We start from the raw sequence: 23,107 nt of genomic DNA on the forward strand, positions 1-23,107 counted from the left end.
TATATTGTAGCTGTAGAAAACCTGCATAATTAAATCTTTCAGTTCCAAATTACTAGCGCACGGCTGAAAAAAAGTGTATTCGTTATGAAGTAGGGCCTGGGTCAAATATATTTTTAAAAAACTGAAAATCACTGCACACAGATACGGACAAATCTTTATTTTGTGATTCCATTTAGATGTGTGCTAATTTCAGACATTTTCAAAATGCCCACAATTGTTTTTCTTCATTTTTTTTTTCAGCGTACTTCATAAGGGGCTGTGTTTTCAGCCTCATAATAGTTTAATATGCACACAAAAAAAATCGAAACTGTTTTTTTTTTCTGGAATTTGTGAACAGTGTGATGTCACGCATGCAGGTGTGGAAACCTGTCAAAGGGATGTTTTTATATTTATTTCACTTATGGAAATACTTGTCTGGTGTGCACAATATTGTCACACACACCATATGCAAATAAAAGCCTGATCTTTCCTATTTATTTCAGTTTTGTACTGAAAAATTTAATAGAATTATTTATGACAGTGCCTGAGGATTGAACAGTATGTTGAAAGCAAACTCGTCCTTTCCTTTAGCAGATAGCGCTTGTAGACAACTGCCAGGAGCTGGCCATGAAGATGATAATAAGGGTAAATAATAACGAAGAACTGGCAAATAATGAAGCATACGCCTTGTAATGCTAGAAAGCATTTTCACATGCTGAAAATAAACTGTGCCCTGTAAACGAATTTCCCAAAATTACGAATCCAGCTTTCTGATGAGGCATTTTGCCACAGTAGTGGTAATGTTACCAATTTTCAAATCATGCTCAGCTAATGGCCTTCACAAGATTTCATTAAGAAGCTTTAGCGTACGGTTGCAGATTACATCAGCCTCATATCATCTTTGTATTTGCTATTCAAGCCACATCACGCATTCGCCTGATACACAAAGCTGGCTTTGTTTCAGACACCGGTGGGAGAAGTGACATGCTAGAACACTCCAGTAACATGAGAAGCTGGGCAAGTTAGTAGTTTGGTATAATTTGAAAAAGCAAGCACTGAAGGAATATTCATATATGGCATGTCACCATCAAGTTCAAGGTTGTATGCTTCACACTTGTAATAAACAAAGCCAGCATTAGCTGAACAGTGTGGCAAAGTGACATCACCAATTAGTGAAAGGGGGTAATTGGACCACAGCCGTATGAGTCGGCAGTTTGAAGGTGTGGTCATGAAAATTTACATGGTAAAATGAAGGGACAACACGTGATCAGGTGCTCCTGGGAGGCCCAGTGGATCGTGCGCAAAGACTTTGGGGAAGCCAGTGAACATAACTGAGCGGCCTCGCAAGTGACAGTCAATGGCACATGCTCAGTCGGCATTTAGGTGACAAATTGCAACAACAAACTCCACATACCTTCTCTATACCCGCTACCCCCCTTGGCACCCAGATTACCTGCTATTGTGCCATTCTGTTTGCTGTGCACAAGATCATGCGCAGTGCTAGCAATTTTTTTTAACACGTGGCTAAACTGACATAAAGAAGTCCCAAAATGTTTGCTAAGTATTGCTTAAAGGTCACTAAAACTGTTGCTTAAAGTGTTGATTATATGTTAAATAATGTAGGCCTTTTGAAATATGTTATAAACTAACACAGGGTAACACATCTGCAAAAATGCTTTGTATTTCTGTAATGTCCCCGCATACGAGAAAGAAACTGAATTTATCAGCAGAGCTTAGAGAGATTTTACTTTAGTAACATATTTACAATACAGCAACTGATGACAGCGAAAATGGTGCGTTCACTTTCAGATTGTAAAGTTTCAAGGTCAGTACTGTTCAAAAGAATGTGGGTAACCTGATTTGGCTAACAGAAAAAAAAAATGCACTTGGTCCACATTATGCCTCCAAATTTCTGGGTTTTTTTTTTTTTCTCATGTAAGGAGAATTAATGCTGTGATGCCCGCTTGATGAACAATTACATGATTACAGTGAGGACAGTTACATGATTTTTTACACAGTCAAGCACATACACTGCCACCCCTTGATCTATCTGGAAGCTCCACGCAGTATTATGTTTGAAAACCACGAAAAACCCAATGGTGTGTTCAGACTCTGATATGTACACCTTTCTGCATTTGATCTGTTTTATCGTGACTTGCTGCCTTCCCTATATCACCTGGAAATTCGTTGCAATAAGTTGTGGTAGTTCATTTACTTCTCCAATGGCGAACGTCCACTAATCGAACATATTTTGTGAAACAGCAGCATCCACATCATCAAGACCTATTGTAACAGGTTTTATAATGAATTAAGAACCCATTTTGTCAGTGAAACGTGAAGCCTCTTTCTTTCTGCATAATTAACTACAGTGTATGGCCTGCACGTGTAGAGACCACCGTTGCTTCATCACTGTCGCAGAATCCATGCATCATAAATTTTCACTGCCTACTTGTTGCTTTTGAATAACAAAGTGGGTTTCAAAAGCCATTTTCGAAGCAGTATTCTTAACTTCAAAGGCACAGAGTGTCCCGAATATTTCTGTCACATCGCTTTAAAAGAAGTTTTCAGTTGCCAAATAGAAAACATGTTTTTAAACTATCATAAAGGTCACTAAATTTAGAGACAAATTTGCTGAAATGGCAATGCTGGTCCCAAGCTCGATTTCCGACCACCGCTACATTCTCACGGGGTTGGAAGAATGCAGAAATGCTTGTCCAATTTAGGTGCATATACAAGAACCCAAGGTGGTCAAAATTAACCCTTGACGTCCCAGTGCGGCATCCCTCGAAGCCTGCAGCCTGTATGTTGGTATGGGACGTTAAGCCCCGTAATTTGATGTATATTGTCAACCGGTTTCTAGTTGCTGTAGCAGAAAATGTACTCTCTCTCCAGGAACGAAATTTCAGTGGCTAAGTATATACAGCTGAACTGAATCAACAGTAAGCATTAGGCACTGGCCAGCCAACCGCCAAAATTTGAAAGAATTTCGTGACATGTTTTGCCACTAAGGAAAGACGAGAACAGTGAGAGAAGCACAAACGACAAGGGCAGTAGTAAATACCAACTAGGCTCATCTTTGCAGGAATGTTTGTCCCATGACAGTCTGCAATACTTGCGCATTCAAACGAATACTTGAAAATACTGAAATCAAATTTTGTAGTGAAATGTTCTTCACACAATAAGAGCCCTTTAAATTGGGCTAAAAATCCCTGTTTATTCAAGCAACCTCACAAATTTGAGACTGACAGGTCAAGTCGTAGACATGGAAGGTACTGCTCTAGCTTGTGGTGGCACTTTCTTTCTTTAAAAATTTTTTTAAACAACTTTCAAGAATCTCCTTGAATCTGCCAAACATTGTTGTAACATTCTACCAGTTTACTTAGCAAATATTTCAATTTGGGGGAAAAAACATAGGGAACAAGATTACAAAGTGCCCGTGTCTGTGTGTGTTTCCTTCTCGTCCTATTCTTTGTCACTTCACACTGTTAAACATTCACAGTGATTAAATGATCACAAGCAGGAATTATTGTGACAACACGATAAATTATTACAATGCCCATATAAAATGTATGACCTAAGGTGTGGTACTCGTTATGTTGCAAGGGAGACCTTTGTTGAATACGTTTTGGAAGTAAAGGTCAATTTTGGGGAATAGTTTGGGGACCATGCGAACAGATATTTTCTCATGACGTCCGAGTTGAGAACAATGGCAACAGAAAATCGGCACTGCAATGTGTTTGCTTGTGGCACTAGCGCCAGAGTTTCCTCTGGTAATTTTTAAGGCACACTTCGCCGCCGATCACGAGATTGAGGGCGAACTGCTGTGAAATTTTGGACTGTGTGGAATGCTGCAAAATATTATGGTTTAAATAAAAGACCGAGTTCATTAGGGAAAAGTTAGCAAGAAATTCTGTTTTCAATTCAGAAACACAAGAAGACACCACCGTTATTACCGAAATTATTGCCGAAATCACCGAGAGTACAATAATTTTCTGCCAATTTACTCACAGCAGTAGCCCAGTGATTATGGCAGGCTGCTGAGCTCAGAAGTCCTGGCGGTTGCATTTAGATGGGGCAAAATGCAGAAAAAAATGGCCATCTATTTAAAATTAGGTACACGTCAAAGAACCCCGGGTGTTAAATGTAAATTTGGTGGCCCCACACTATGGTGTGCCTCATAATTGGACCCTGGCCTTGGCACTTAAAACCTGAGAATGCAATCTCTCTCTCTCTCTCTCTGGCCAAAAATTTGTTGCAGTTGGCCTGTGAAAACATTACACTCAGAATGTGCTGAAGCCGTGTCTTTGAGTGGCTTGTGCTCAATGGCTTGGCCTCTGTTGCTTGCTATTGTGCAGATATGGAGGAAGGGGAAGGCCAGGACCTAGCCACCACAGTACTGACCTGTGAGGGGGACCTGCGCGACCCCGGATTCCCGGGGCGTCTCCGGAGCCTCGTGCTGCGCCTCAGGGAACTCATCTCCGATGGTGAGCAGCACTGCACGGGGCTCGTCTCAAGTCTTGGTTATAACCGCTGGTTTACGGTTACAGCAGTGTATGTTGCAGGGTTCCCAAAGGGATGCTGAAGAGGAAAGTAATTTGAACTGCATTCGTAAATTTTTCTTCTGAATCACCGAAAATGCCACTCTTGTCGTGGGACAGGGCTTGGTACTCCAGGAAAGGCACAAGAACGAAAGACCGGGGGTCACCTTGGAAGTTGCTACATTGGGTCATCGTGACATCATGGATTATGACAGTGTTTTCTCGGGACTAGTCAGTTTTTGATTGGTAAAGATAGTCTACATTGTATGCTAGAAGAAAAAGAAATATAACTTAGCACATTTAGAAAAAGTTCACTGAGCTGCGACAGCTCAAATACGAAAACGTACTTTGAAATCTGCAACGTCACACTATGTACAGGCACTTGGGTTTCAGCTTGAAATTAAAAAGAAAACCGTTGACATTCTTTTTCTCTTCTAATAATCGACCTATTACTGCAAAATCAACAAAAAAAAGGAAAAAGGGCTTTGTCAGCCTTGACTGATTAATGTTTCTCTTTAGTGTCTCTTTAAAGGGCCCCTCACAAGGCCCCATAGCAAATTTTAGTTATACGCTGGAAGCTGTTACGTGTCCTCTAGGGATCATTCTGCCGGAAAAAAAATGTCAAATCGGCTCATTAACAGCCAAGATAAAAATATTTCAGTGCCATGATCCCATGATTTCAGGCGGCGAGCTTCGCTGCCAAGCGAGACACTCTCTCCACTCGCACCGTGTAGCCTCCGCAAGCGAAATTCCTTGCCTGCGTTCTCCTACATTGGACCTCAAGGATCGCGTGATGCATATGTCACAGGGCCCGCTTTTTCTGCTTTTTCTCATTGCTTTTCGCGGCGCGCTCGAGCAGTTGTGATTGTCTCGTTTCGCGCAGTGCACAGTTTTTCACGCTGTGCACGAGGACATCTGACTAGCAGTATAATTCCATGCTACACAAATACTGAGGCAGACACAAGTGGTTCACAGAGCATGATCCTGCGCTCAAACATGGTAGAAAATGACATAGTTTCGGTGTCTGCGTGCGCGACTGCACGACGTGGGAACAAGCAGACGAAACTGAAGTATATCTCTCTCGCTGTAGTGTGAAGTGAAACAAAAACATGCAGACATTTGGTTCGTGTGTTTTATTATTTCTCTAAGCTGTAAATCGTCTATTCAAGCAACATATTACACAAATACCAGATGTTGCCTTGAGTAAGTCTCAAAGTCACGTGTCACGTGTCACCACGACCAATGTCATAGTGCAGACACGAGTACGCCACCGTCCGTCTTGGAACGCGGTCGCCGCGAGGGAAAGGGAAAACGGCGTTCGGATTGAAATTTCAGACCTTTCCGCGGCGCATAGCGATGTAATTTTAAAACACAATAGTTAGTGCGTACTTTATGCTCTGCACTTGTCAGCTCAAAATGGCCAGACCTGGTGAGGGCCGCTTTAAAGCTGTTGATGGCTATAGTTAACTAATTAAAGTTGAGATTTCATCACAAAGGTGAGCAACCTTACACAACCTCTGTAGTAACTCTATCCTTTCAAGTGCGAGCAGTCTGCCAAATGCTCTTTCGACACTGAGGGGTCTGACACACTTTTGGGACAAAGTACCCAAAGAAGAGCAAGCTAGATCTGTTTGTGCCCAAGTGCCCCCCTTTGAGGTGGCATTAGCTACAGAACACTCATGCCATCTCTCATACTACTGTGTAACTACTGACTAGCAGCACCACACACGTTATGTGGGGAAGCCGGATTCCAGGAAATGTGAAAGTCAAGCGTCCTCACTACACTTAACAACTGTAGGTTTGTTAAGTAGTGCATCGTGGATAGTTGCAGAGAAACTTGGCTGAATCAAATAGACCTTGTAATGCAGTAATGGTGGGAACGAAATATTCCAGTGAAAGCATATTCATACTGGCAAACTCTTCCGAATTTGTCAAACTTTCTGAATTTGTGGTCATTGTGCAGTTTTTTGAATGTTATGAAGGATAGGTTCTGTTTGTGAAAATGTTTTAAATGGTGTTGAAGGATTGGGTGAACAAGATTGAGGGGGGGAATCTGCACAAGAAATAAATTGTTCCAAATGCAAGGTCACTGTAAAAGTCACTGTGATCTAGAAATACTTTAATGCCAATTATCTGCTGTGCATAGCTTGCTGCTCCTGATGTGCTGCGTCTACCCATAAATAATCGTAAATAAACTGCACATGTACCCCAATATGTGTTCTTAGAGCAAACATCTGATTTCATATAGTTCTTCTATATGTTTCCAAGTTAAATGCAAAGAGAATTCTTAAAATTGGTACTTGCAAATACAAGTTCCTTAACCTACGAGTTCAAAGGAGAAGCAGAGAAACATAAAAGCGTCGTCCTCTCTCACATTTCACTCACCAAGAGGTGCTTACGCTGCTGCCAATGGGAGCACTTCTTTCATGAGCATGTACCGGTAGCTTACACATCAAGGTTTCCCTGTCACCACCACAACCACTGCCTACGTTTTGTAAAGTGTACCTTTCTTTGCCTCTTCCTTCGACTTTCCCACTGCTGCTGCGGCTGCTGCTGTCTGGCACACCGCATCTGAGGTGGTTCTGAGCGTGTGTGTACATGACAGGAGCAAAGGCAACGCGTGGAACTACTTTGGACCTTACCGCGTCAAATGTGCAAAATAGCCTCTGGAGATCCCTGAGCAACGCTACATCAGCCTCTTGATAGCTGTAATTATCCGTGACCACACTCAGAAGCATTGCAGAAACTGCAGCCCTTCCCTTTCTACTAATGGGCAAGTCCAGAGGGGACTGGTAGAACTGTAGTGGAGAGGAGGGAAGAGGAGAGGTAGTTCCCATACAGGGGGTGGGGAAGGTGAAGTGAGAAGGCAAGGAAACTCTACTACTATGTGACAGTGTTTACGAGGAAACTGGACAAGAGGCGGGAGCTGAAGAGGACTGTGGGATTTTAGCTTGCTTCTTTGTAAGGAAGAAAGTGTTAAGCTGATGACAACTTTTAGCTCACAGAAGTAGCAAAATAAAGAAAAGATGAAGTGTGATTTCGGGGTAAAGGTAGTAAGGTAAAGGGACGTCCTGTGAAACGCAAGCTATGCTTAGAGTCGACGTGGACAGCAGTGCCCTCCATCACTGCCTCGTGTTGCCATTGCTTCTATGCAATATTCTAATGTTTATTATTTTGCTTGCTTTCTAAAGGAAAAATTTTTAAAACATCATATTAGTCTTTTTCTTTGTATTTGTTTGTAAGTGCAAAGAAAGATGTCCAAGCCCAACCAATTACAGTGAGTAGCATAACTTGTTGTATTCTCTTGTCAGTGAGGAATACACATTTCTCGCTGGATTGTAATGCTGAGTACTCCAACGATGGCACTGTCATGTGTGGGAATCCTCGGTTCAATAACAGTCACATCAAGAGCAAGCAGCAGCAGGTTTGGGTAAACAGGAGGGAGGGGGGGTCCTTCCTTTTGCAGGCGGCGCACAGGAATTGCAAGTGCTATCAGTGTTACCGGGCGCGTTACGTGAGATCCTTCTAACATTGTCCGTGTCTCTTTGGTACCAAGCAAGCAGCGAATGGGGAAGGCTCCGCTGGCGCTTTTGTTTTCCCGTTCCCACATGTGGTTAGTCGAGCATGTTTCTGCCGTCGCAATCGCTACGACTGTTCGTACACATGGCAGGTGAGGCATCACTTCGGTCCATCCTACGATAAGAGGAAATGAAAAGTATGTGCTCAGTCTGTCACGGTCATTCCCATTAACCTTGCTTAGGCGCGTGCTGCAGGTTGTTCAAGTACCAGTGTTCTGGCCTTGTGGTCGTAACTATCATGCTGCTTTTGTTGGGTCGCAATCGGATATAGTTCAAAACGTGCGTTCGGGCACGGCTGATGACTGCGCAGCGTAGGCCAATCGCGTACAGTGAAACTGAACACGAACTGAACACACATTTCAAACGATGATCTCCGATCATGCCCCTGGTGTGTAATGTATAAGTGTAGCTAAGAAGTATAATTTAGATGTTAATTTTCGAGGTATTGACAAGACCTCGACGTCCCATCTTGGGAGGCTTAGGCCCAGCTGACTAAACTGCTTGTTCTCATTAAAGTTCACTCTCTCTCTCTCTCTCTAGGTATTGACATCCAGTGAATTCAAACTTAGCATTTGATATAAAATCTCAGGTTTTAATTGGGTGAGAAAGTAAACTGCTTTTACAAATCATGTATATGTCTTTCATCTTAAATCTTATCCCTTTCTGTTAAAAGAGAACTCTGTATAATACCTAACATTATTAAAGAAAAAGTGGCCACATTGGCACAGATCAAGTCATGGAAGCGCATTGAAATCTGGAAATAGCTATGTATTGCCTCTTTCCAGTTTATAATGAGTATAACAGTGAACATATATATAGCGACTTTCAACTTGAGAAGCATTTATAATTTGTTGGCCACCTAATGCTAGCTAGAACTTGCAGTCTAACAACACAACATAATATTTCCTGACATGCATTTTTCTCACGGCATGTACTTTTCATGCCAGCATTGAAATTTTTGTTTCACCGCATTTCTTGCATCTTCAGAATCATTAAAAGCGCACAGCAACAGAACAGATTAAGGATTTTCTACTCTTTGGTGAGTTTTCTCAAGTTTACAGAATGTTGACTCCATGCTAGAACTCTCAGCAGAAGCTTTGAATATGAGAACATCATTTATTTCACATCTAGCATACTTGAAAAGCACCTGTCCAGCCGCTTGAAAGAAATGAACGCACTACATGACACACAGTCACTGAGAAGAAACACCTAGCCGCCTATCTTCCAGCTTTCTTTACCAAGGCGCTTTACACATATTATATAAGCTCACAGCACAATGTATGTATTCAACACATTTTAAATATCATTTTCGTCAGCCCTTTTGCTTTTAATGCACTATTTTGTTGGGGACGATTTTGCACACGTTACCAGAGTAGGATATGGCGTATGACGTAGAAGTGTTGATATGGAAAACTCGTATGCATGGACGGGTTTCATTTGGCAAATGCAAATCAGTGTTGGCACTTAGTACTGACATTTTCTACACAAATCTTGCCGTCGTACATCTAGCAACACAATAAACAGACTGTGTTTGTGTTTTTCTAGCACAATGGGGAGTTCATCATCTACTGCGCTTAAATCAGCAGTGATTCAGTGATTGCGTGAAAAAGTTGGCAAATTTTTTTTTCTTAGGTTATTAATCCGTGTTTAACTCGTGTTTGCATAGTCTGGAATCAAGCCAGCATATGCAAAATGCACAATATGGCGCTGGCCTGAAGACGGGGACCTGGTATTGGTAGGGCACCACTAGAGTGCCAGTGATGATCAGTAGACAATTTGGACAACACTGTAGACAGTCTGCTGTCATGTTACTGTTAATACGCCTGAACTTTGTGCCAGAAGGTTTAGTGTATGGCTTTAAAGGCCACTTATAGTCCGACATAGCATTGACGCGCATGCACGCTTGGCATGGCGACGCCACGCCAGCAGAAGCACAGCATTCTATAGTCCGTCGTGAGGGGCAGCCGATGTAACCGGCTTCTGTCTGCGTTCCATGGCTGCAGCCGGCGCGAGACGCAACATGCTGCATTCTGCTCCAGCCTTGTCACCCAGAACGCGCTGCATCCGCGCCTCGCCGCTGGTGGTGGCGCTTTCCTCTGCACATTGCAACGAGCTCATAGTTTCGCACAAAATGTGCATGTGTCTAGGCGACGCGGTGCATGCGGTGGACCATAGAGGGGTTGGTTTTCGCACAACTGTAACGTGACGAAGTTGGCCTTGCCAACCTTTGTTGCTGGCTGACACGCACGCTGCGTCGGAGTATCAAGTGGCCTTAATATTCTGTGATGCTCATGTATGCAGTTTGCTGAGAGCGACATGCATTGCCCTCTGCTCCAGTTCAGCACATAATTACACAGGGACAGCTATGTATAATCACTGATTGCAGTTTCATTCCATCCATAGCTTTCATATTTTGGCAAGGGACGGCAAGAAAAATAGATTCCGTGTTATGCTGGTATTCACCTTCACAATCGCACTGTATACACACTGCACTTTCGCTATTGTGCCGCAATTCAGGGCTTAGCTTGAGGCCGGGCATGGGTTATTTTTCTTGCACACAAACATAAGTTTCCAAGCACTTCCAGAAAGAGTGGTACTATGTTACTGAGCTACAGGGTGTATCAACATTGCACTGTACAATTTGAAAGCTTGAAGCAACTGCAACTGCTTGTGGACCATGTTGATGGAATGCAGAGGTTCTGAAATGAACTCTTTTTGTTCATATTGATGACCTAGTGCTGGCAGGCACAGGATCAGATGCAGCGGCAGCAATATTGTTTGCCGAGCGGCTTTTACAAAGGGCAAGGCACAAAAGAGACCTGTTACAATACAGTGTTAGATTACCGATATACCAAGTAGGTCATTTGTACGTTCATACACATAAGTTTGATAAGTCAGGATGCAAATGTGTAAAGCCGAGACCACACGTACACTTGCGGACGCGCGCCTCACGAGTAATGTCGGTTTGCATCCACAAAGATGAATGCGACGGCGCAGGCGCCGCTTCGTACTTTGTTATCGACAGTGTTTCAAAATGCTTCAATATCTATAAACGTAATTGTTACACTTTTATAGCTGTTAGATCAATGCAAAAAGAGAAGAAGCACTTTCTTGCATGATATAAATCTGCTGCACTGAGAGTTGAACGTTCCGTGCCGTAGCTGCGTAGCCAGGCGCGCTGACACGAGGCAACCCCAAGTGCGCGATAACAGAGAGGAGCTGTTCCCCGAGATCACGCCAGATTTCGACGCGTACGAGCCAGGCCGCACCGTCTGCACATTCGTGGGTGCATGAACGCGAGCTTGGGCGGGTCTGCAAGCGTACGTGTGGTCTGGGCTTAAGCCAAGTGGGGACAACACAGCAACCTTCTTGCACCACTTCTCATAGTATGGCACCTTATTTTTTGGCAGGATCCACTCAGGGCTGCCAAGTGGCTTTCCATTGTGCCGTATTCATCCTGTTCTAACCCATACCTTTCTTTTTTTTTTTGAAAAATTGCTAAGCTAGTCTTCAAGCATCCAGGAAAACAGCACGGCTACAAAAGGTGGTGTGCAAAACCTGAATCATACTTTCCAGTCTTGAAGGTCGTGCCTTGCTGTACTGCAGATGCCGGAAGCTCCTGCAAGTGCTGGAAGCTTATGGTCATTGGATACGTAGCTGGACGTAGCTCATGTCAAAGTTGCACCTCCAGTGACCTCATAGTAATGAAAACTGATCTCGAAGGCTGTGCTTTTTCATACTGTGGCATTGGAACTTTGTCATGCCGGCTAAGAGATGGATGTCATGCAGTCCAATCGAGGTGTAGCTGTAGGAGCAAATATCTGAAGCAGGAAAATCTGGCGCACCTTACAGTCAAGGGCATGTTAACAATAGAGTAAATGTGGGATACTGTCTTTGAATGTAAGCACTGGGGAGGGAGGCTTAACTTGTCAGCTTTTGGAAACATTCCTGGAACACATATGGCCCAAATACCAAGGAAAAATGCCATGAAGTCCACCATGTCACACTGATTTCAGACGTGCACAATTCAAAAATGCAACTCTAAACCCTATATTCAGAAATGCATCTTAACTTGAAGCCCATGAATGACTTCATCTAAATGACGCCTGTCGGGAACACACTGAGAGAAATGCAATGAGCATCTTGGGCACATAAACTTTTCTCTGCTGATAAATGGCTATCTTTCACTAAAAAACACAAGTTTTTAAAGAATGTTTCATCCGTCTAAAAGGATTAATGTTTCAGCTTAGAGTCCCTCAAAACATTTTGGCACAGTGGGTTCAGTAATAGACAGATGAAAATGTAATACAAAGTTTTTAATCTCAAAGGTAAGGGAAAACTATGACACTCAATCATAACTTTTATGCAAACTAGGTGGTTCATTGCTCTATGGATGCGCCAACGGCATGGAACGAAGATGGGGAGAGGACCTAAGGCCCATTGCCATTGGTTCCATGTCGTTTGTCAAATTACCATAACAAATTAGCGCAGTGGACTTCAACATAGTCATGAGTTCTACCACGCTTTGTAGGTAAAACCTGGGCATTCCAATGAGCAAATCTCTTCGATGCTCTTATTGTTCATACTGTCTTCATGTTGCTTTCTTTTTTTTTTTCCATGACTATGCATTTGAATGCATCCAGTTGTTTTCTTGCTTGAAGCACAATTGTTTTAAGTGAATAATAAGCTTTAGTTATGGAAAAGACAGGCAGAACTAGACTTGGGGCTCATGGGCTATGAGGATTCTTGGCATTTATAGTCTTAGTTATTCAGCTGATAGTGGCCATTGCCGGCACCACTGTTTTCTGCTTCATCACCATCTTGGTGCACATGTCTGTCAAAGGAGCAGGCTTTTGCACCAATTTCCTCTTCAAGAACTAGGCTACTGGCTATGTTTGCTGTCATCTATGCCTGTCGTACCGACTAATCGCCAAGGCCTAGAACCAGCTGAATGCTAGAGTTGTCAACAGTCTCATCGTATACACGAGTTTCTAGAAAATACCTGAGTATGCTTTATGCATTGGCATGAAAACCAGATGAACTAGCGATAGCGCTGTGCACATTTGCAGGTGCTGCAGTTTTTTCTTTTTTTCTTTTAAAGATCTATTAAAGCATTTCATATTTATCCGTGTGTTTGAGAACTTTAAAATATGAATCGGCACATTTCTGAAATGATTGGGCCTGTCCTTACTCGGCTGCACAATGTTCACTGCCATAGGTAGCCAGCTTTTTGATTGTGACGAAATGCTGCTGCAGTATCATTGGCTCACTGCATGTAGCCTTTGTTTGGTCAAGGTCTTCCGTCTCTTTCTTGTGAGCAAACGCCACTCCACACGAGCGTGCGCAGACGACCTTGCCAGCCACGTTCAAATTTTGTTCACAAGACGTTTTATCGGGGATGTCAGTGTGACACCACATTTTTTTTTTTGTATTTCCATGCATTGGGGCTCCTTAAGAAAAATGCAGGAGATTGTGGTGTGTCTGTTCATTCCCGTGCACTTCAAGAAATAGCTCCCCTGCAGATGCCAGTAGCGAAAAATTGGATGCCCCGTTCAGTAACGTTCAGCACACCGCAGTCACACACCCATGCCAAGAACAACTACTATCACCAAGTGTGAGGGACTCTATTGAGGTAGCTCACAGAACAAATGGGTCATGTGGATAGGGGGTTAGGCAGTGGATTTTATGGACCTTTTGCTCGGCATACATCTTTGCACAACGTAAACCTCACACATCCACAAGATTGAATGTGTGCTGTCACCAAGAAGATGCACCGTGAGAGTCCGAATTACTTGTTTGATACCTTTAAAGACCTTACCACAAGTGGTCACTCGCATTCGTGCTCATGTCTACCCACATGACAGGTATTCATTCATGTTCATGCGCATGTCCACACACTCACCAGAACCCACTCACACTCAGTCATGCCATTGGCAGTTCATTATGGGTACAAAAATCTAAATAATTTTTTTTAGAAAAGCAGGACGTGCATAACATTAAAGGGTGACCTTTCATAACAATATGCCAACTAGCCCAGACACCTACCTTTCTGGAACGCATATCATGACGGCACTGAAATCAAGTAGCAGTCATTTGGCATCACTGATGTTGTCACCTCCGGTGTGAGAAGTGGGTTTCGTTGTTGCACAACAATTTGAAGATGCATAATTTTTTTGGCTGCAGTGGACTTCGATAAATAACTGAAAGATGCTGTCAGGCTGAAATTGCCGTAATCTCCATTCTCAGTCACTGTAAAGAATACCTCCGCTTTTGCACAATCAGGCATAGCGCCTTACTGGAGCGGCAGTTGTCTTGGCTGCTGGCCCAGCCAGTCAGCATCTGTTGAAAATTATATCCTTGAAAGGGATAGACCGTAAACACCACTCCCTGTCTTGCACTTCACCAGTCGTCTGAACCACCAGAAAGGTTGGTTGTGACATTAGCATCTGTCAGGTCTGCTCAGCTGGCACTGAGACCGTGGCCTCAGCTTTTGTGTTATCGCTTGGTGCAAGACAGAGGGGAGCCTGACAGGTGGCTGCCGTGTTTTTTTTATGCAGAGGAGCAGCCGTTGTGGGTGAAAAAGGTGGAGCCGTGGAACAGCGTGCGGGTGACATTCACACTCCCCCGTGATGCGGCGCTGCGGCTGCGGCAGCTGGCCCAGCGTGGTGACCGGGCACTCCGCGAGCTGGGCATCCTCTCGGTGCAGGTCGAGGGAGACCAGGTGAGCATGCCCAGCTTTCTCACATGCACCCCCCCCCCCTCTCTTTATATATCTACACACACATGCATGCACACACTTTTTTTCCCCTGCTAGCAGAGTGTCTATGATTAATAGAAAACTAGGAAGAACATCATTCTCCTCTTTCATTGTACTGTGGCATCACCTCGTGGGCATCGGATGAAATGAAATGGTAGTGTTGGAACAGTAATTTAGTGTTACAGCCACAGTGCCACTAAGTCCATTCTTTTGCTTTTCTGGGGTGCTATGCCTTGACTCCACTGTACCACTGTTCATGGTAAAAACCATTAAATCATTTTAAACATCCTACACTAAGCTGAACTAGTATAAAATGTAATGGTCACAGCCCCAGGCTACCTTATGGTAAGGCCTTGAAAACTTGCAGATAGCTTGCTTGTTTTTTATTACCTTCAAGGAAGGGACAGACCGGGCGGCATTCCGTGTGATATATTTCATTGAGAAGGGAATTAAACCATCTTTCATCTCGGCAAGAAGCTGGTCAATTATAGGCAGTGGTGTTTGAGGTGAACAGGACTGACGGCTCTGTGGAGGCACGGTTCAAGGATACGTGGTAACGAATCATTAAATCATTTTAAACTTCCTACACTAAGTTCAATTAGTATAAAATGTAATGGTTGCACCACCACGCTACCTTATGGTAAGGCCTTGTAAACCTGCTAAGAGCTTGCTTGCTTTGTCTTACCTTAAAGGAAGGAACAGGCCAGATGGCATTCTGCATGATATATTTCGTTGAGAAAGGAATGAAACCATCTTTAATCTCAGCAAGGAGCTGGTCAATTAATTATAGGCAGTGGTGTTTGAGGTAAACAGGACTGACAACCCTGTAGAGGCATGGTTCAAGGTCACCCTAATGGTCACTCATTAGCATAGATGCTTTTGGAGGTTGTTGAACACAGTCTGACCTGCGGAAACTGATGCCTTCTGTTGATGCTCTGTGCAGATCATCAGTCTTACGCTTGCCGGCCGTTATGGGGAGCCACCGAAGGAAATCATCATCCAGAAAGCGGCGGAAGAGGGTGAGCAGGGTTCACCGACGTCCCCGCACATGTCTGGAGTGCCATCATCCCCAGCTCTCGCTGCAGCAGCATCCAGTCGTGCAGGCTCCTCCACCGCCCTGCCTGCAGAGCCTCCCTCCATCCAGGCTAGGAGTCCCGCCTTTGCAGCGGCAGCAGCCGCTTCGACCAGTGGCAGCGGCAGTGCCTTTCGCTCTCCCAACGTAGTCGCCCCACCTCCGCGGGAACCACTGCCGTTTCTCTCAAGTGGCTCATCGCGGCTGGTGCGCCCCAGCACGAAGACCCGCCCGCCTTTCCCTTTTGCAAGCATGACTCACTCGATGAAGCAGAACAGCGCAGCGGCGGCAGCCGCCACGACGACGAGTGGGAGCAGGTTTCCGTTTTCACCTTCGCCTCCCTTGGCCGCAGCGCTTGGAGCGGCACAGCGGCTCGGCAGTGCGACGCGCGGCAATGTGGCACTGTCTAGTCCGCTGCTGGTGAACCTCCTCCAGAGTGAGACAGGGTCTGGTGGTCCACAGAAGACGATGATGCCACCGCCTTTGGACACAGGTCAACCCACGAAACGGAAACGCAGGCCCCCCAAAGGGAGCCGGGGCAAAGAAGGCTGTTCCCCACCTGGTTCGCCATCATCACCGCCCCCCACAAGCCCGAGTTGCGATGCTATCAACATTCTCAGCGGCCGTGGCTTCCCCCTGTCCTCCCACATTCCTGCGTCACCACCCCGCATGGCCCCGCCAACGGCAACGGTCTCTGTGGCCCCTCCTTCACCCCCTGCTGCGGCCGAGAGCCGCACAACTACTCACCTTATCAACCCCTTCACTGGCCACCTAGAGCCCATGCCTTCCGACGAAGAGGATGACGAACCAGTTGTTCGGGATCTTGAGACCTCGGAGTCCTCTGAAAACGGAGGCCACTCGGAGCGCAGCCTCTCCGATGGAAGCAGTGGTGGCAAGGATCCAGGCAACCCTTCTTCGGACACGGACTCCGGCATTGGGAAGTCGTCGTCATCGCAGTCCTCCAACGATCCTGAGCCGCCGCCGCGTGAAGAGGTGTCTCGCGTGTCTCTGCCGCCCACCGAAGGCGAGAAGCTCAAGCTACGGCTAAAACTTGACTCGAAGAGGAGCTGCCCTGTGAAGCCGGAAGTTGAAGCATCGCCGCCGCCTTCGCCACAGGGCGAACCCCCTCGGGTTCCACCGCTGCACATATCTTTGCGGGGGCCGAACGTGGCGGTGGTGGTGAGCCCAAGGAAACCAGAAGCAGCCCCCAAGAAGCGCTCGCCCCGGTCCCCTCGGTCGAGCAACAGTGCGGAAAGCAGCGGGGGTGGTGATGCTCGGCGGGCCTGTCGTGGCGCCAGGGCTCGGGGAGACAAGGCAGCCGAGCGGATGCGGGAGCTTAGCTTGCTGTCAGGTGGCGGCATTGTGCGAGTGCCTGTGTCCATGTCGCCAACGGTGGTGTTGACACCACTGCAACTGCAACACCCGCTGGGCGCTGGTGGCACCCGAAGGACTCTACCATCACCTTCTTCTTCTTCCTCTTCGCCCTCTTCCTCATCGCCTTCATCCGCCTCTCCTTCCTCCTGCGCACAGAGTACAAAACCCCACTGGTCTGCCACCTCACTGGGGCCAGAGGCAGACTCTTCCGTTAGCGGTGAGTGCGAGTTTGGTTGTGTTCTTGCCCAGGCTGACTGGCAAATCCTGTTTGGGTAGGCACTAGGCACCACCCAGTCCAACTATAAGGCAGTAAAGGTTCTTGATTCATTATTAACTTCAAAATGACTGGAATACAGCAGACAGAAATCAAGCGAACCTGCACTGTCCATTGTCTTTCTGTTGCACTGCAGTCGGTAATGAATCAGCACCAACTAGCCTGACTTTCAGTCTTGAAAGATTCTTGAACTATGTGATTCTAGCATACAAGCATTATTCTATCTCTATTTCACTCTGCACAGTGTTTTTTAATCTGGGGTTCCTATGAGCCTGGTTTAACATACGACTATTGAAATAACAGAAATATAGGTGCGTTCATAGCTGCAAGTTATACAACACCAGTGGACATATCATAAAGAAGGAACAGTAGGATAATACACTGTCTGCCCAATCCTCTAGCGTTGTGAGCTAACCATTAAATACCACATAATTGAGCTTACAATATTAATGTTCATCCAACATAAATTTTTTTCTGCTTAATCTGCGCTTATGCCTTGGAATTCCCCTGAGACAGAAACAAGTGCTGATGGTTTGCAGTGTCACTTTCACCTTGCAGATGGTTCCAGCCCGCTGCGAGACCGTCCCGATCTACCTCACGCCCTGCGGTCTGCAGACCATGACACCGGCGCTGTCACACCTGCAACGACGATGACAACAACTACCGTGACAGCGCCGCCACGTCAGGCCGGCAACGGCGAGCCTGCTGCAAACAGTGCCTTGGGAGCCCTCGAGTGCCACACAACGCCGCACCGGACAGCTTTGAGGCCCAGAAGTGTGCCAACGCCCGAGACCAACGGTGTGCTGCATACTGACGAGGAAGAGCAGCGGTCGCCCAGCCCGTGTCGCGCTTCCCCTTCTTCCCTGGCCAAGATGACAATGGCGACAACGACGAGTGCAATAGAGAAGAAGCCCCTCGCCAACTGCCTCGAGGGGCCCATCACCAACCACGTAGGCTCAACGAAGGGCGACGGGGTCGACGAGCTCCGTGAGATGGCCGAACGGAGGCTGTCTCCAACGCCCATGGCCCGGATCATCTCATTGGATGCCGTCGCAGCCAAGAAGACAGCGTTTGGGGGCCCCGTCTTTGAGGTGTCAGACGTGGATGTGCCTGCGGCACTCAAGCTTGGCGGTCTGGTAGGTGGGAACCACCGGATGCCCCTGCTGATACCGACAGGTGGCGGTGGTGGCGGAGCGACATTTCGTGGTGATGTGGTGCTTCGCCAAGAGTACGCCACCACTCACCACCCGCACCACCACCATTTTCACTGCACCACGGCCAATTCCGTCCTCAAGCCAGGCATTGTGCGCATGAACCGGCTCAGGTTCGGAGCGGGCTTTGCTGCTGCCACTGCCGCTGTTGCTGCCGCGGCTGCAGCAACAACGCAGGCGAGGGTAGAGACAACGGCGAGTGTGGCCGTGAAGTCTAACGGCATCGCATCGTCGCCACTGCAGAATGAGTGCGACTCAACAATAGACGCGGAGTCGAGCTTAGACTCGGACGACCTCATCTCTAATGGGCCATCGTCAACAACTCCGGTGTCCCTAGTGGCAGCGTCATCGCTGTCGGCAAGTGCAACACCACAGACGCTATCAGCGGCAAGTGCAATTGTGTCCAGGTCGGACGGGTTTTCGGAACTGCCAATGTCTCGCGGCAGGTGCGACTCGGCGACCAATGGCAGTGCGGATTTTGTTGCAGCAGTCAGCAGTGACAACGGTGTGACAACGACAGGGAGGGCAGAGGAGAATGGTGTATCGCCGGACTCGAACCACGAGCTGCTACCACGTGACCCTTTAGGCCCCAGCGACACAGATGGTGACAAGAGTGGCGATGACGAGGAGGCGAGCTCAGCCCTTTCAGAGGAGAGAGGTAAGCTCGTCTCGCGTCGTCGCAGTGATCGTCAGAGGCTGAGCATGCTTCTGCTGGAGAGGTTGGACATACTGTGATTGCATTCTTTTTTTGCATGGTGGAGACATTAAAGTGCCGAAACCAAACCAGCAAGCAAATAGTACTTTTGTTTCATACAACTGTCTGTAACCACCAGACTCAATACCTTGGCTGGGTTGTACAACTGTGCTGGCTTTGCTTCTCAGTGTCAAAGGAAGTGCTCTTGGCAAATGTCTATATAGTAGTAGACAGTTTTAGTTTAGTGTATGCTTAACTAAAATGCCGCCGTTGCGGCTATTTCCCGCCTGTGGCGATAGGTGGCACTGACATCTCGAATGTTTCTTTCGTTAGGCTTTGACTCGTTGGGAACGAGAAGCGATCTCGAAAACAACGAGGTTGTCCATAATACTCTGTCGTCAAAGCGGCCCGAGACTAAGCAAAAGCCGTTTACACAATCATTTTCTACGAACAAAGTGCATTTTGCAAAAGCAACGTCAAATTCAATTCGAAGCGGGCTGCCGGGACCGCCGCCATGTTTCACGCAGAAACGCTAACGCTAACTCGTTTGCGTTGCGTGTGCCCGCTATTTCGTTTAGCGTTCAGCGCATGTGCAGTGACGACCTGCCATTTTTTAGCGTACGCACTGGTATGGTGTACGCTGTACTAAAACTGTCTAATGAAGCAGATGAAGTTGAATGTTAGGGGACAGCCATCACTATTGCCTCCGCTACATGAGGCTGAAGTTCAAGCTTGTGGTGCTGACTGTCTATTTTGTTATTTCCTTTCACTTGCTCAATGTCCAGAATAGAAGCCCCATTACATTTATTTTTTAAATATTTTTTCAAATTTTTTTCAATGTGTTGTAACTAAAAGCAGACTATCGAACTGAACTGGAGCATAACAAAATAACCGGAGCTGAACCATTATGTTCAGCTGAATCTGAACCGAACCGTTATTTTTTCCATCATCTTGGAGCTGAACTCGAACCAGAACTTGTATTGGAGGAATTGTTCCAAACTGGTTCAACAAAAGTTTCAGAATGCTATGTGGACCCTTCACTAGGGCACCTCAAAGGGACATGCTGAACAAAGCCTCTAATAGCCTGCAAACGATTCCCGCACTACTGCTAAGCCTCAAATATTTAACGTCAAATAGCCTCAACTCAGTTCTGACGCTCGTTATGTTGATATTTGTGCAAGCAAGGCCGAGTGCAATGCCGCATGGCCATAATATAGATCTCAATACTGTGCAGCAAACTTCAATATGGTGCAAACACCTGTAACATGTTAGGCATGTCAATTCAAACACATACACCAAGAAATATGTGATGATGTCTAAGTTTCAGCCCTTTGAAGTAACGGACCTTGCAAGGATGCATCATTATAGCTCAGTTGCAGGCAGTACAGAAATTCTTTTCAAGGGCAACGCCTTTCACACAGGCCTGTGTTGTTGTCTAACCTTCAAATATCTGTCCCTCACTGATTCCTCAACCTCAATGCATCCCTGCCAACTCTCTGAAATTTTATAATGTTTATTAATTTCAGCCCGATTTTACTAATGTTGCATCCATGTTTTACAAGAAATACTACTAGAAAAATTTGAAAACATGCCAAAGGGTGGGCGCGGCAGACGTTTCAAAAAGAAATGCATACGAAATAAATTTTCTATCTCGCCTCCGACGGCCACCGTAAATTTGCATGGTTAGCAGCCAACGCACGCTTTGCCAACCGTGTTGTGCTTTTTGCAAAATGACTGGGTGCTACATCCCGCAGTGTCCTGTTAGTTCGAAAAAAGGCTGCTGATTGTTTTCACTTTCGGGAGGTCGAAAAAGAAGGCTTCTGTGGATGGCGAAGCTTAAAAGAGACAAGTGGCAACCTACGAACGCTGCTCTTTCATGGCACTTGTAAAACCGGCAGCAGCAAAGTTGCTGAAAATGTCGCTGTGGTCTAAAAACAGTGTGTTGCATTTCTGTCTGTGCGAGGCAGGGTTTGTTGCTTTTAGCCTACTGAGTCGAAAAGCAAATCATCATCAATAAAATATGTGAAGTAACAAATTTATATTTGCACATGGTTTTTAGAACAGCATTTTGTAGTTACCTTTTGTCAACGTTGCATCTAAATCCCGGCAGAACCCATGTCACAATGGATGACGTTAATTCGATTAGCATTGAAGCCGCGTACTGACACACCATATTGCCTCCACCGAAACATGTCTTATGTGAGGTGTGTGCAACTAAGATCCCCTCTCGCACTGTCCTCTGGACATTCTGTGCGATCTCTTGTGGCACCATTGCAAAGTCTGCGCATGGCACATTTGTGAATATTGATACAAGGCAGAAACATCTTTAAAGAATGCACGCAGGTTCATGCGCCCCGCTAAGAGGACAACGTATTGGAGAAAAAGACGACAAAATAATGGCACGTGTTCGCCGCACGCACTCGCATCGCAGGTGGGCGTTGTCGGCGTGTACAAGAAAAAGAGGAAGCGACACTCGAGAGAGAAGGAGGAGAAGGCATTCCTGATCTGTTTAGAACGCGGCAGTCTCCTTTATTTACCCCCAGAGCACAAATTAGCCCACAATAAATAAATTCTGGTGGAGGTGCTGGGTAATAATTTCCAGCCCTATTCGAGTCGGAGAAAGCAGCCTGGAGCCACGCCATTTCACACCTAACGATCTCACGCCTGTCCACCAGCGCATGAGCCGTCGCCTATGTAGTGAGCCTCTTGAGTTTCCTCTTTTGCCGGAGTAAACTATAGTAGCAGCAGCAGACAATAATGAAATGACATCCCAGACAGCCTCAACCCGCATCGTCGTTGATCAGCCGCGGACGGCCGAGCCTTTTCACGGCGACACCTTCGAAGAAGGTGCCGAGGACTGGTTGGCAGGCTTCTAGCACGTCGCGGACTACAATGGATGGGATGAAAACCGTAAGCTCCGCAACGTTTACTTCACGTTGCAAGATTGTGCGCAAATGTAGTTTGAAAACCATGAAGCTGTCCTCCAGTCGTGGAATGACTTCCAACGGGAGCTGTTGGCCACGTATCCGAGCACAGATCACCAGGAAAGAGCTGAAGCCGCTTTGCAAGCAAGAAGCCAATGAAAAAACGAAAGCGTGGCTATGTATCTCGAAGATACGTCCCGCTTATGTCGATGGGCCGATCCAAGCATGAGCAAGGACAAAAAGCATCAGCACCTGATGTTCGGTGTGAAGCAGGAGCTTTTTGCCGGTTTGGTTTGCATCCCTCCACGCACCGTTGCCGAATTCTGCTCCGAGGCGACAACTATGGAAAGGACACTTCAACAGCGAGCGAGACTCACAACCGCGATATGAACGTCGCCTCTATAGATGTGATGTCTGCAATGTTCGGGAACAGCGTCGAGGTCTTACGGGAACTCGTGTCAGATCTGTGGTTCGAGAAGAGCTCCTGAGGCAACAGCTGAACAACGGCCCCACAGCGGTCTTTTTGTTAGCAGAAGTGGTTTGCTAAGAAGTGAGACAAGCAGTCCGCGAACAGCACCTGCAAGCACAGCCGCAAGCGTTGTCACCGGTACAGCTGACGGTATCGTATGCCAAGGTACTCGGAAGATCTCCAGAACGTACTTTCATCACGGCAACTACGCATGTACCCCGAACCTCGGTTCTTGTC

At 46.3% G+C, this 23,107-nt stretch overlaps 1 protein-coding gene across 4 annotated transcripts in view; it reads left to right on the forward strand.

Annotated features, from left to right (window-relative positions):
- Positions 1-23,107, forward strand: part of LOC139046645 (pneumococcal serine-rich repeat protein-like) — a 64,483-nt gene that overhangs the window by 5,993 nt on the left and 35,383 nt on the right. For all 4 annotated transcript variants that reach the window (XM_070530014.1, XM_070530015.1, XM_070530017.1 and 1 more), the window contains 4 exons: positions 4,335-4,463; positions 14,653-14,816; positions 15,796-17,515; positions 18,131-19,441. In XM_070530014.1, coding sequence (XP_070386115.1) covers positions 4,335-4,463; positions 14,653-14,816; positions 15,796-17,515; positions 18,131-19,441 — 3,324 coding nt within the window. The remainder of the gene's footprint in view (positions 1-4,334; positions 4,464-14,652; positions 14,817-15,795; positions 17,516-18,130; positions 19,442-23,107) is intronic.

The sequence above is a fragment of the Dermacentor albipictus genome, unplaced genomic scaffold (genome assembly GCF_038994185.2).
Source record: "Dermacentor albipictus isolate Rhodes 1998 colony unplaced genomic scaffold, USDA_Dalb.pri_finalv2 scaffold_40, whole genome shotgun sequence".
Taxonomy (NCBI): Eukaryota; Metazoa; Arthropoda; class Arachnida; order Ixodida; family Ixodidae; genus Dermacentor; species Dermacentor albipictus.